This window comes from Ictalurus punctatus, chromosome 13 (assembly GCF_001660625.3).
Source record: "Ictalurus punctatus breed USDA103 chromosome 13, Coco_2.0, whole genome shotgun sequence".
Taxonomy (NCBI): domain Eukaryota; kingdom Metazoa; phylum Chordata; class Actinopteri; order Siluriformes; family Ictaluridae; genus Ictalurus; species Ictalurus punctatus.
In genome coordinates, this window is record NC_030428.2 from 6,308,380 (window position 1) to 6,322,283 (window position 13,904).

Sequence of the window (13,904 nt, forward strand, 5' to 3'; positions counted from 1 at the left end):
CATGAACCTCAGGAACTTCCTATGACAGGCCGTTATTTCTATGTGGAAATGACTACCTCTAACTGAATCTGTGGAACGATAAGTTTGAGCATCAGCATCTTGAACCTGTATGTCCGAAGTGTACGGTTCAGATGACGCAGTTCTAAAATTGGGCACATACTCCCATCTTTTTTGCAGACCCGGAAATAATGGCTGTAAAAACCTCCCTCCCTCAGGGAATGGGGTACATGTTCTATGGCCCTTTTGTCCAAGAAGGAGCCTACTTCCTGCACTAACTTCAGGCTCTGCTCTGAGGAGACTACTGTAGTGGGCACACCTCTGAACTGGGGTGGGTAGGGCTCTGAACTGGACCCGGTAACCCTTTTCTACAGTAGACGGAACCCATGGACACATTTGGCAGTAGTTCCCATGCTGCCAGATGGTCTTTTAGTGACGATAACTTTTCCACATTCTATTGGAATGAAAGCATCAGATTTTCATTACCCTGGGACAGCTCTCTGACCAGAGAACACTGAAAACTTGGGACAGCCTTGGCTCAGGGAGGCACTACAGTATTACAGGGGGCTAACTGCCCTAACAACCTCATGTCCCCTGATATGTCCCGCCGTGACCCCTCAGGACCGCTCCTCCTTTGTCTGCTTGGCCTTTTATGATCATTATCAGATCAGGCCTATTAGCAGGCTGCAATTGTGTCCGCCCAGTTCCCCTGGCTTTCTGCGGGGGGAGGCGATCCGCTACGCTCATCTTCTGTGCCTCCCTTGCGCTGGCCCAGGCTCCTGAGCAAACTCGACATGACGGGGCTGAATGCCACCGTATGTTGAGCTTACTCGGCAGGTCTGCTTAGTAGTCCTGAAACACTGCCATTGTATGCATTGACCCACAAGCAAGACCTAATGCCGCATAGGATTTGTCCACTAATGCCGGGGTGGCCTTACATGGCTTAGATGGCAAAGCCGGCCCCCCTAAATTACCTACCATCAATGGAGAGAGGTAACTCGCAAGCACCTCCTCCACCTCCAGCATAATTAAATAGCCATGCCGTTCATTCCTCACAATGACCGAATAATCCGGCCTCGCAAGGTTATAAATATGCTTTATGTATGGTTTTCCCCAGAACCGTGATATTTCGTCATTCATTTATGGAAAAAAGGGGAGTTTTCTGTGGTGTGAGGGAGATTTGTTTTCACTGGGGAGAAAAAAAAAGCTCATCCAGCCTTAGCCTTCAAGCAGCTCTTTATATGGATGAGAGCTGCTCTCCGTTTTGGACACACCCTTCTGCCTTCTAGCTCCTCAGAGTCGGACAGGAATTTTTAATTTATTTTTTTTGGTTTTCCATAGTGAAAGGAGGACTCGTGACATGAGCTCCAAAATCTGGCAGAGAGCTGGACCCAGAAGACCGAGCAAGAGGTAGAGCAGCACTCATCTCCGGCTCCTCTTCCAGATCCATACGAGATGCCCAGAACCTAGGCCAGCCGCTGCCGAGGCAGCCAGATCTGCAAGGCTCTGAAATCCAACTCCCTTCGCCATGAAGAGAGCAAGCCGCGAGTGGAGCTGCCTGATTGTAAGGCGTTCACAATGTGCACAGTCAGACCTCTGGAGGGCTGCACTGGTATGGTCCACTTCACACAGAAAGTGTGTCCGTCCCCCCTGTGATGAAATGGAAGCAAGGCTGAATTCTCGCTCACTCATACTTTTCTCTCTCTCTCTCTCTCTCTCTCTCTCTCTCCTTTTTTTTTTTAAAGTGACAGAAAAGTAAAGAGATTTTTCTTTTTTTAAAAAAAGAAAAAAAGCTAGAGAGGAAATTAAGTCTTTTTGCAAGCCTTACACAAACAGTCTCACAGTCTCGTTGAAGATAATAAGGCTGACGGTGCAATTCACAGGTACAGTTTTTATATCACGCAATACACTTAATTTTCACGTCACCTGATCAGCAAGCCTATCAATAGGTATGATGTTACAGAAGCTTTAGATGCTGGTCACACGCAAGGGCGCCTCCCACAGCGCAAAGCTAACGCAACGTTAAGTTCCTTTTGAAAGGGAACACAGTTCTTCTGATGGACCATAACAATAAAGAATACGTCAGACATAGATAATCTGTTATAAAACACAGTATAACTGAACTTTTGTGTTGTGGAGGATAAAGGGGAATCTGCTTAAGAGCTTTGTATGACGCTCAGCTTAATATGACCCTCAGTAGCTGCCTTTGTTCATTTGAAGTTAATAATCACAAGTTAATGCTTTTCTATATATGTTTATGTTGTTAATGTCCATGTCTTTTAGTCTTTTTTTTAAAAAATAAGGGAATTTTAACTATAAAGGATTTACTGTATGCACAGCTTAGTAAATATTTATATCACATCATGATTACATAGTATGTACCTTGTTTCTATTTCATGTGTTATTGTAATATTATTTCAGTAGGTCTTTGTGTAAAAGTAGGCCAGTATGCCAGCTGTTCCTCTGAAGATATTTTATCAGTGTCATGCTGTTACATGTTAGTATTGAGTGATGCAGTAGAGTCCTTTGAGGAGATTTTAGCTTCAATGATTTATCACTCTTAGTGGTCTATTCAGTTTTTTCTCTCTAAAAGCACAATATGATGCAGTCATTGCCAGTTCTACAAAACAATCCATCGCTCCCTCTTATCTTTCTTTTCCCTTTTGACGCATGAAGTCACCCTTGACGTCATGTTTGCCCCATTTCTCAAAATTTCTCCTATACTTTTAATCTTTATATATATATATATATATATATATATATATATATATATATATATATATATATATATATATATGTATATATGTATATATATATATATATATATATATATATAAAATATCCTTTCTCAAGTTAGAAGCCTGAAAAGCAATGAGATTATGAAATACTGGTAGTTCTAAGACTATACTGCCGTGTGTGTGTATATGTATGTATGTGTATGTATATGTGTGTGTGTGTGGGTGTGTGTGTGTGTGTGTATATATATATATATATATATATATATATATATATATATATATATATATATATATATATATATATATATATATATATACGTATATATATATATATATATATATATATATATATGTATATATGTATATATATATATATATATATGTATATATATATATATATATATATATATATATACATATATATATATATATATATGTGTATATGTGTATATATATATATATATATATATATATATATATATATATATATATATATATATATATATATGTATATATATGTATATATATGTATATATATATATATATATATATATATATATATATATATATATATATATATATATATAAAATCTCTTCAGAGGACACTACTAGGCAGCATGAATGATAAGAATAATGATAATCAATGATAAACTATTTCATGAGGCTAACAATTGATGAGAATAAACAGGGCTGTAAATATTTCTTTGTTAGTCAAAACATTTATCATGACTTTGTCTTCTTGATGGTGATGTTCAGATTATCTTCAATATTCTCCTGGCCAGTTACATTGTAAATCCATCTTTCTAAAAAAACAACAAAACAAAAACCACCTGAAAATATTTGTTTTTTGCACTAGGAATGTATCCAATTGTACACTGAAATATAAGATTGCATTAGTGCTGAAACATGACTGCTTTGTCCAACATGATGTTGATTTAAAGTTTTCTACTGTTTTTGTGTTTTAAGGTTAAGTGGTTTATATGTATTTGCATGTCCTCTGTTGTTTTCTTGCTGTTTTTACCTGTTGTCTGCCTTAACACAACAATAACTATAACATCTGGCTAGTAAAAATCTGAACTAGACAAAGTGTTCATTAATTCCTCCTATTGCTGTACTACAATTGATTACTGATGTGTTATAAATTCTCCCTGATTAGTTGAAAATTGCATTATTATAAACATGTTATTAAAAGCATTTTGATGCTTTTATTCTTGCCATGTACATTGCTGGCAATGTCTAGGCTGAATTTAAACTGGCAGTAGTCTATTTTAAAACATATACAAAACATCAGAAGGTCAGGAGGTGAGTGTTATTATTAGCAGTCACTATAGTCACAAAGGGTTGTTTTGGCCACATATCTATTAAACCTATGTGACCAGCTTGAAACTTTCACCACCTAACCAGAGGAACTGTCTTGGTAAGGAACCAATGAAGCCCCTTGCATGTTTTTAAGATTAAAAACGGTCCACTCAAATTGATTAAAGACATAATGAGAAGAAAGACAGGCCTGTCCGATTCTTACACTGATGCACACACAGATCTAGAACATAACTGTCAGTGCAACAGGTGGTGGTAGAGGAATGTAATTGAAGGGATCCTCTAGATTTGCTTTGCTTTTGGGGTGTCAGTCAAAACACAGCCGTTTAAGTGGTGCAATTCAAATATAGTAATATAGCAGAGTGCTACATATGGTGTGAATACCAATTAACACACAAATTAACTAATACAAATAGACAGACTTGTTTCGAAGTTGACTTTGTTATGGTTAGTTAACCGTGTGGAAATAAAATTTGAACCCTTAGTCCTTTTGCTCAAAACCATTCAGCACTTCGGTGAAAAACAGGCTTTTGTGTCTACTGTCCCAAATGCTACCTAAGTGCCTACAGACCTTTTCTTTCAAAGCAAAGTTGCACTGCAAGAAAGACACTTTTGCTCAGTTGGCTTTAATGTTGCTTCATCCTCCTTGCTTTTCTCTGCTCTTAACAATCTCATTCACTGTTTGGTCCTCTGTAACAGTTGGGGTTTTGAGTCAGAGAACGCTGCTGAGTCTGCTTTAATGTGGGTGTCACCCAAGAGTAAATAAAGTGTGCTCTTGAGCCTTTTAAAACTTACAATGAAAATGGATGTCCTACGACCTTGCAACTCTTGCAGGGACACGCAGAAAAGGACCACAAGGCTGCAAGTGTTCAATTTGGGTGAAGCATATGTGTTGGCTCACATCAGTGATTCTGTGCATCCTTTTTACAAATGGAATGTGTTTAATTTATACATTGACTTGAAAATTAGAACTGTGAACAGGTCAAATGGACTACTGTATAATCGCCTTCATCATCTCTGTTAGTATTACAGTAGCAATGGAGGGCCAATCTAAGATGGAGCTGCTGGACAGAGTGCAGGTGTATTACATGGGCACAGCACTCATGCTAGTCGGCTCACTGTTCGTTATCAGTAGCTTCCTGGCTCTGGGATTCACTGGGACGTTCCTCGGTAGGTAACTCATCATCACTTTCAAATCATGCAAGTTTAGTCACATATTCAACTCATTTAGCAGACTGTATCTTACAGATCATGATGTGTGCTTTAATGGTAGTGCTTCTATGAGTTCAGCATGTATCATTCTGTCCTTCTGTCCTAGGAATTTAAACATATAAAGTAATAATTCACACCTCCACAGCTCACTTTCTGTACCTTATAAGTGGGAGCAGAACAAAATAGTTAGGTTGTTCAAGACTGTTTTGGAGAAGGTACAATTCAGGTGTTGAATTATTCTTACAATTGTTATATCAATTTATTTTAGTGTACTTACAGTTGTGTAACTAGAAATTTAAGTATAATTATCATTGTTATTGTTACTCAAACCTGATTGGTCAGAAGGTGTGCATTATTTTCTAATAATAATAAAACTTTATTTTTAATAGTGCCTTTAAAAGTTTCATCTCAAAGCACTTTACAAGAGGAGAAATAAAAATACAGTGGAATGCAAAGGAAGAGAAAACATGCAATATGATCAATTAAAAAAAAAAAACAATTAAAATCACAGAAAAGCAATTCTAAAAAAAGTGCATTTTCATAGAAGAATTCAGCATGCCTAACCTAAGTTTTCCATAGTTTTAGAGCAAAAGAAGAGAAGGCCCTGTCACTCAGAGCATAAACGAGAAGTGGGAACAGTTAACAAACCAGAATCGGAGAAGCAAAGGTCGTGTTTTGGAATGTAATTGGTTAATTTTTCAGATAAGTACATAGGGGCCATGCAGAACCTTGTAGATAAGCATAAGAATTTTAAAAGAGTCCCCAAGAATAGGCTCCAGGCTTCCCACAACCCTGTGTAAGATAAGCCTTACAGAAAATGGATGGATAATATTATTCAAATTTCATTAGCAGCTTCATTAAATTTGCAGCTCCTCTTAAGTTCATTTTACACCACACCACACTGGCATTATTTCAACACACTGTCTTGTTAATCAAAGTGGCTTTTATAGTGGAAACTATCAGCTGACAGCACGGCTGTTTAAAAATAAAAATAAGCGTATTTTATTTAAGCGTATGAGAATTTTGGGCCCTTAAAATGAGTTCACTGGCTAAAAACGTTTGATAATCCTTGCACCAACACCTCCTCCTCAGATGCTACAAGAGATTAAAACATCACAGCATAATCTGTGTTCCGACATCACAGCATAATCTATCCAAACCTGTTCTGTTTTTCAAAGACCAGTGTGCGAGCCAAAAAAGACTGGGCAGCTTCCATTCTGCGTGCATCTTGAGCATCTTTGCCAGTCACACTGCTCATAATAATATATATATATATATATATATATATACAGAAATACATATGCTTAGCTATTATTTTTGTTGATATAGACATCAGTAAGTTCTGATGACTTGATCTGAGTGTTAATTATTTAAGCTAATGATCTTATCAGCAGTACGCATTATAATTAACTGTTGTTGGAGTGAAAAGTGTTAGATATTAAGTGCTGTGAGATTAATCTATGAGAACTTCTCTCACAGTATCTTTTTTCATAAATCACATGCCCCTTAAGGTTGAAACTGGTATAACATGATCATTTTTATATTTAGCTCTCCTTCAACTTGCCTCATGAAGATAAAGGCAGGGGAAAAAGCTTTTATTGTATTGTAGTAGAAGTAGGTATAACACGCTAAATGTTTTCGCATGTTACTTTTCCAATGAACCTCAACTGTGGAAAAAAGTTAATAATTAAATGATATAAATTAACATTTTACACCTTTATTAACCTTAAAATTCAGGACTTCCATTATTTAGCGTTTTAGATTTTTGTACATCACGACTACAAAGCTTTTTGTACGCGATGTAGATATAGAGAAGAGCATGGAACAGATAAATGGTGGTGTGTGTGTCAGTGTCAATGACAATCCTCCATTTTATTTGTTATGAAATGTATTTTCATAACAGCAGGTGGATGCACATTTATGCAATATAGAAATCTGTAGGAAGGCATAGACTCATTTTTTGACACGCTTAGGTGATTGGTTGGAGGATGTCTTAATAGAGTTAATGTTCTAAAGGTCAGCATCCATGTTTTTTGAAGGTTGGTGGAGCGTTAGCACTTGAAAGGTTACTGTACATTGTAAAGGGAAACCTAGAAAGACTTTTTTCAGTGCCTGTGAGAATAAAGAGAATGTCTGAATATTTTTTCTCATTTGTTTTGACAGGAGATTACTTTGGAATCCTGATGGAGCAGAAGGTGATTGGCTTCCCCTTTAACGTCATGGATAACCCAATGTACTGGGGAAGCACTGCCAACTACCTAGGCCTTGCCTTAATGTGAGTCCTGTGAGATTATGTGTGTGTGGTGTGCCTTTCTGAAGAAAAACTAATGTAGAACCCTGCACAGAAATGTTCTCTCCATATTTAGCCTGAATAATTGGCCCTTTGCCACTATTCAGTAACAATCACAAAAGCATTTCATATTGGCTGCATAGTCCTGTGTTCTTCAGAGTCACATATTTACACTCAGGCTCAATTTGAATATAGTTCCTATATGAAATTTAATACAAATTCATAAAAGATGTTGTATGGATATAACCAAATACATAATTTGGATTGAACAAAGAATGTGTTCTAAACAGATATTTATGAAGATATGGATTGGAGGTGCACTTTTCTTTTAAATATTATTATTGTGCTGGACCGAACACTGCAGTACTGATTAGGAATCACTGAAAAGACCTGTTCTTGGATAAATTAAAGTCACACACTTAACTGTAATTATCACAAGCTCCTGGTTTTGTGTGTTTGCTCTATTACGTTGTCATTCAGTAATATGTCTCTTAAATGACCCGATTTTGACTAGCAGCAACCAGCTTATCTTAATAATATTTTTAAATAAATAAATAAATAAATAAATAAATAAATAATAATAATAATAATAATAATAATAATAATAACAAAACTTTATTTTATATAGTGCCTTTAAAAGTTACATCTCAAAGTGCTTTACAAGAAAAGAAATAAAAATACAATGACATGTAAAGGAAGAGATAACATGCAATATGAACAATTTTTAAAATACAATAAAAAAATCACAAAATATTCACAGAAAAGCAATTCTAAAAAGTGCATTTTCAGAGAAGAATTTAAAATACTCAAAAGATTCAGCATGTCTAACCTCAGAGGGAAGTGAGTTCCATAGTTTTGGAGCAAAAGAAGAGAAAACCCTGTCACCCATAGACCATAAATGAGAGGTGTGAAGAGTTAACAAACCAGAATCAGAGGAGCGAAGGTCATGTTTTGGAATGTAAGGGCTTAAAAGTTCAGACAAGTACATAGGGGCCAAACCATTCAGAGCTTTGTAGGTAAGCATGAGAATTTTAAATTAAATTTCTACACTAAACTTAACAGGGAGCCAGTGCAAGGACTCCAAAATAGGACATGATGTCACCTGTCCTGGTGAGGATTCTAGTGGCAGAGTTTTGCAAATACTGCAACTTATTTAATGTGGATTTAGAGACCCAACAAGTAAAGCATTACAATAATCAATTCAGGAGAATACAAAAGTATTGATCAGTTTTTCAGCCACAGAGAAAGATAACACAGTCTTGCAAAGTTTCTGAGATGAAAGAATGATGTTTTAGCTAAATACTTGACTTGAGGAACGAATGTTAAATTTGCATCAAAGATCACCCTTAAATTCTTCAATTTTGTTTGAAATTGTAGAGCAGAGCCATCCATATTTAAAGTTAATGGACCTGCTTTACGGAGCTGGTGAAGTGAACCAATGAGCATGATTGTCACTCAATTTTGTCACTGTTAAGACAAAGAAAATTTAAAGACATCCATTCCTTTATCTCAGTAATACACTGTGCAAAAAAGGCAACAGCTACACAATCACCAGGTTTTGAATGGATATAAATCTGGGTGTCATCTGTGTAAAAATGATCATTCAGCCCAAGAGATCTTAAGAGCTGACCAAGGGGAAACATGTAAATGCTAAAAAGTGAAGGCCCAAAATCGATCCCTGAGGAACACCACATTTAACCATGCCAACATTGGACCTACATCCACCCAAGGAAACAAACTGATGATGATCTGAGAAATAGGACTTGAACCAGTTTAATACAGTATCGGTAACACCACATACTGTTTCAAAGATGAGTGAGTAGGAGAGAATGATCTACATCACCGAAAGCGGCCCTGAAATCAAGAAGAATCAGAATTGAAAGACAGGCAGAGTCCGAGGCCATTAACAAGTCATTTGTGACTTTAAATTATGTCGTTTCAGTGCTATGAAGTTTGCGAAAACCAGATTGAAAGGGCTCAAAATTATTGTTTACAGTGAGGTGAGCGTATACTGTAGTTGAGAGGCCGCAACACGTTCCAGAAGGGAAGGGAAGATTAGAAATGGGACGAAAATTGTTAAGATTGTCCAAGTCTAAATTTGCCTTTTTAGGTGCAGAGGTTACAGCAGCCATTTTAAATGCTGCTGGCACAACACCAGTACACAGGGAGTCATTTATTATACTCAGGACAACAGGACACAATGAAGCAAAACATGACTTGAACAAACAGGTTGGGAGAGGATCAACTATGGAAGTCGCAGTTTTCATTTCTGATACCTCATTTCCAAGTGAAATCACTTCAAGTGGGGAGAGAAATAAGAAATAGTAATAGAGGAAGCAGTAGAGACAGGAGTATTAAGAATGCATTTATGCAATTGTCAATCTTGGTGCTGAAGAAATCCCAAACTCTATTACAAAGGTGAGCTGAAGCAGGCACAGTAGGGGAACCGTTACATTTCAACAATTTGTTTATGGTATGAAACAGTTTTCTGAGATTTCTTTGATTATTGATAATGATCTGAGAGTAATAACTGGACCTAACGGATACAATTCCAGCCTTATATTCATGCAAATGGTCTTTCCAAGCCTGGTGATGCATGTTCAGGCCAAACAGACGCCACCGTCAAGATTTTGTCCTCCAGAGGGTCAGATGGAGAAAAGCAACTTAAAGAAGAGTCAACGAAGTCAGTAAAGTCAGAGAGATCAATGGATTTCCATTGCATTTCCATTTGCATTTGCATTTCCAGTAGTCAGAGAAGAGGAGATGTTAGTGTATGGGAGTTCCATATTAAAAAAGATAGCCTAATGATCAGATAGCCCTACAGCAACAGCAGAAGGCTGAGACACAAGTGACCCATTTGCAATCACAAGATCTAATGTGTGACCTTTAGGTGTAGCACAGTCAACAAGCTGTTTCACATCAAAGCACTCCAGTAAAGACAGACCATCCTTAATCATTACAGTCTTATGTCCATGTGGATGTTAAAGTCCCCATGATAAGAATTCTCTCAAACTTGAGGTTCAACATAGACAGAACATCTGCAGATTCTGATTAAAAATGAACATTTGTCTTAGGCGGCCTGTAGTCTGTAGCTATGGTAGTAGTGAGGGGTGCGGAGGCACTCGGAACGAGAAATTCAAATGAATCAAATTGGGGAATAGCCACGTGACTCATGTTGAATAGTTGCTTATGCAGTACAATTATGCCACCAGCTCTGCCAGAGGGTCGCGTGAGATCAAACCCATAGCCAATAGGAGGAAGTTCATTAAACAAAAGTCCATCAGACTGTTTATGCCAACTTTCAGTTAAGCACACAAGGTCAAGTTTTCCTACTGTGATAATGTTTGATAAAATGACAGCCTTGTTGTTCACAGAGCGTGAATTAAAAATTTCACCGGACGCTGGGACACAGAGGATAACGGAGAAAACTCTGTGCGTTTAAGCGCAGTCGGATTGTTAAAATTAACACCAGTGTACAGCAGACTATGACATTTATGCTGATATGAAGAGACCGTGATGACATCAGATGAAGAGTGTGTAAAAGAGCGCCTTGAAGAGCGATCTAAATAGTGCTTAGGTCGCAGTAATCCAACATTTCAGCAAAGTTCACAGCACTCATTTGCCAAATAGTAGTTCATATTTAGGTTCAGCAGTTTGCAAGCAGTGTACCTTAAAGCCATGGAGAGGGAATCCACGCCAACATCAACCACGTTGTAGTGAAAGTCTTGAGTAGGGCGACAGGAGGGTAGATTCCAGCAGGTAATGCTCAACATTAAAAACAGAAGTCCGAAAACACAGACATGATCCCACATACCAATAGCTTGATTTGCTTGCATAATTTCAAAGTTTCCAAAACCCCACAATCACTTGGGGTAACATGTTAATCATTTGAAAACAATAAAAACAGGAGAAAGGAGCGGCAGCCACAACACACCAGCATACACTTTCAACCAGAGAATCTTACCGTTCCAGGGTAAAAATGACTGGGTATAATGCTTTGTTATTCTAGGCCAAGAGCTATGACATTTTGAAGATTTGCTGTTATCAATATTAAGCAGCCATACATTGCTTAATCACTTTCTTCTCCGGTCTTTAGACATCAAGGTTTTTAACCTCTAAAAGGTACCTCACGAGGTATCATGTTCATCAGATTCAGTTTTCCCTGATTGTGCTCGTGCATTTTGAGTACTGTATCATCAGGACAGCTGTGTGGTGTATCATCCAGCTGTGCTCATAGCAGTGTTTATTGCAAAGCCAGACTAGAGTAGTCTCAGAGCTGTAGCAAAACACAGCTGTAAAAAACAGAGCTGTAGCAAACACCATTGGAAATCACTCTGTGATTGAAAATCAGAATGATAATTACTTCTAAAACCACAAATGCAAAACATGGATGGAACAGATTTAATGATCATATTATCCTACTAATTCAAGGAATATCAAAATGAAATACAGCATTATGGGTTTGAAAATGAATTGATGCAAACAGTTGGAAGCACTTTGAGCTCCAGTGGAATTGTGATGCAACTAATGTTTTTTTCATCACTCTCAACTTTCCTCCTTACTGGATGTGTAAAACCTATCACGTACCTACATGTGGTTACGATGGCAACAATGGCAAAACGTCTATGAGCAACTGCCTGGCTTTGTTGCTAGGCAGCTGTTGCTGGAGCGACTGGCCCATGGCCTCTTAAACCCTGCTCCTGTGGCCTCTTTCTCTTTTATACTCTGCATCTTTCAATATTTTTGCAGTGTTTTTATCGACTAAGGGCTTCAGAGGTTTATAGTTAGCCACGCATAAAGGAAAACTTCTCACATCACCACCTAATTTATTAGAATTAAACCACTTCCCCAAACACAGTAGAGATGTGTGCGCATGGTAGCATTCAGATCCTGCTCTGGCCGTATGCTGTTTTTAGCTTGTGCTCCCAAATCTTTTGAGTCACACGTTTTCATGAACCTTTGGCCGTCTTTCAGAGGATGTCTTACTGAGACAGGAAAATAGAGGGACTGAGGCATTCAGAAAAGAGATGTGGGGCACATGACTTTACCCTAAATTTTAGATACCTGATGTCTAATGTTCACATGACCGACAATTTCACTGTGTTGAGCAAAAGAGCTCAAGAGAGCTTTAAAAAAATGTTAATTAAGTAAACAAAAAAGGGGGCAGGGGTACTAAAAAAATTTTAATTATCATAAACACATTATTTATAAACTGTGAAAAAAATCTGACACTTCATTGTAGGTCTATGTAATGTTTTAGGTTGAACTCCCATTGGATTGGAGTGTTATTTGGAGTGTAAGCTTACAGTATTGGAGTGGAAATTCATTTCCTGAAATTCGGAAATTCATTTCATTTTCTGACGTTTACATCTAGATGTGTTAAACAACTTGGAATAAGGCACATCCAATTTTTAGGTGAGCAAATTTATTGGAATGGAGAGTCTTAAATTAAAGTAAATAACACTTAATATTTGGTTGCTTATCCCTTGCTTGCAAAAACTGCATCAAGCTGATGATCCACTGACATCACCAAACTGTTGCATTCTTCCTTTTTGTTGCTTTTCCAGGCTTTTACTGCAGTTTCTTTCAGTTGTTGTTTGTTTCAGAGGGTTCCTCCCTTCAGTCTCCTCTTCAGGGGGGTGAAACTCTGCTTAATTGAGTTAAGGTCTGGTGATTGACTTGGCCAGTTTTTCCAGTCCTTAGTTGTGTTGGCAGTGCATTTTGGATCATTGTCTTGCTGCATGATGAAGTTCCTCTCAATTAGATTGAATGTATTTCTCTATAAATTGGCAGACAGACGTTTCTGTGGACTTCCGAATTACTTCTTCTGTTACCATCAAGAGTTACATCATCAATAAAGATTAGTGACACTGTTCTAGAAGCAGTCATGCAAGCCCAATCCATGACACTACCTCCACCGTGCCTAACCAATGAGCTTGCATGTTTTGGATCATGAGCAGATCCTTTTTTTCTCTACACTTTGGCCTTTCCATCACTTTGGTAGAGGTTAATCTTGGTTCCAGGACTTTTGTGGCTCATCTCTGTATTACTTTGTAAATTCCAACCTGGATTTCTGATTCATACTGCTGATGAGTGGTTTGCATCTTCAAGTATGGCCTCTATATTTCTGCTTTTGAAGTGTTCTTTGAAAGTTGGATTGTGATACCTTCACTCCTGACCTGTGGAGATTGTTGGTGATGTCACTGACTGTTGTTTTTTGTGTTTTTCTTCACAACTCTTACAATGTTTCTGTGGTTCATCAACTGGTGTTGTTTTCCTTTGCCAACCTGTTGCATGTCTGGTTGTTAGTATACAAGTGGTTTCTTTCTTTTTCAGGGCTTTCCAAATTG

At 37.5% G+C, this 13,904-nt stretch overlaps 1 protein-coding gene across 1 annotated transcript in view; it reads left to right on the plus strand.

Annotated features, from left to right (window-relative positions):
- The window catches only part of pemt (phosphatidylethanolamine N-methyltransferase), a gene marked incomplete at its 5' end in the record, with an annotated part of 42,413 nt that overhangs the window by 17,153 nt on the left and 11,356 nt on the right, over positions 1 to 13,904 (plus strand). Inside the window, 2 exon segments of the mRNA NM_001201007.1 lie at positions 5,077 to 5,222; positions 7,428 to 7,539. Coding sequence (NP_001187936.1) covers positions 5,077 to 5,222; positions 7,428 to 7,539 — 258 coding nt within the window.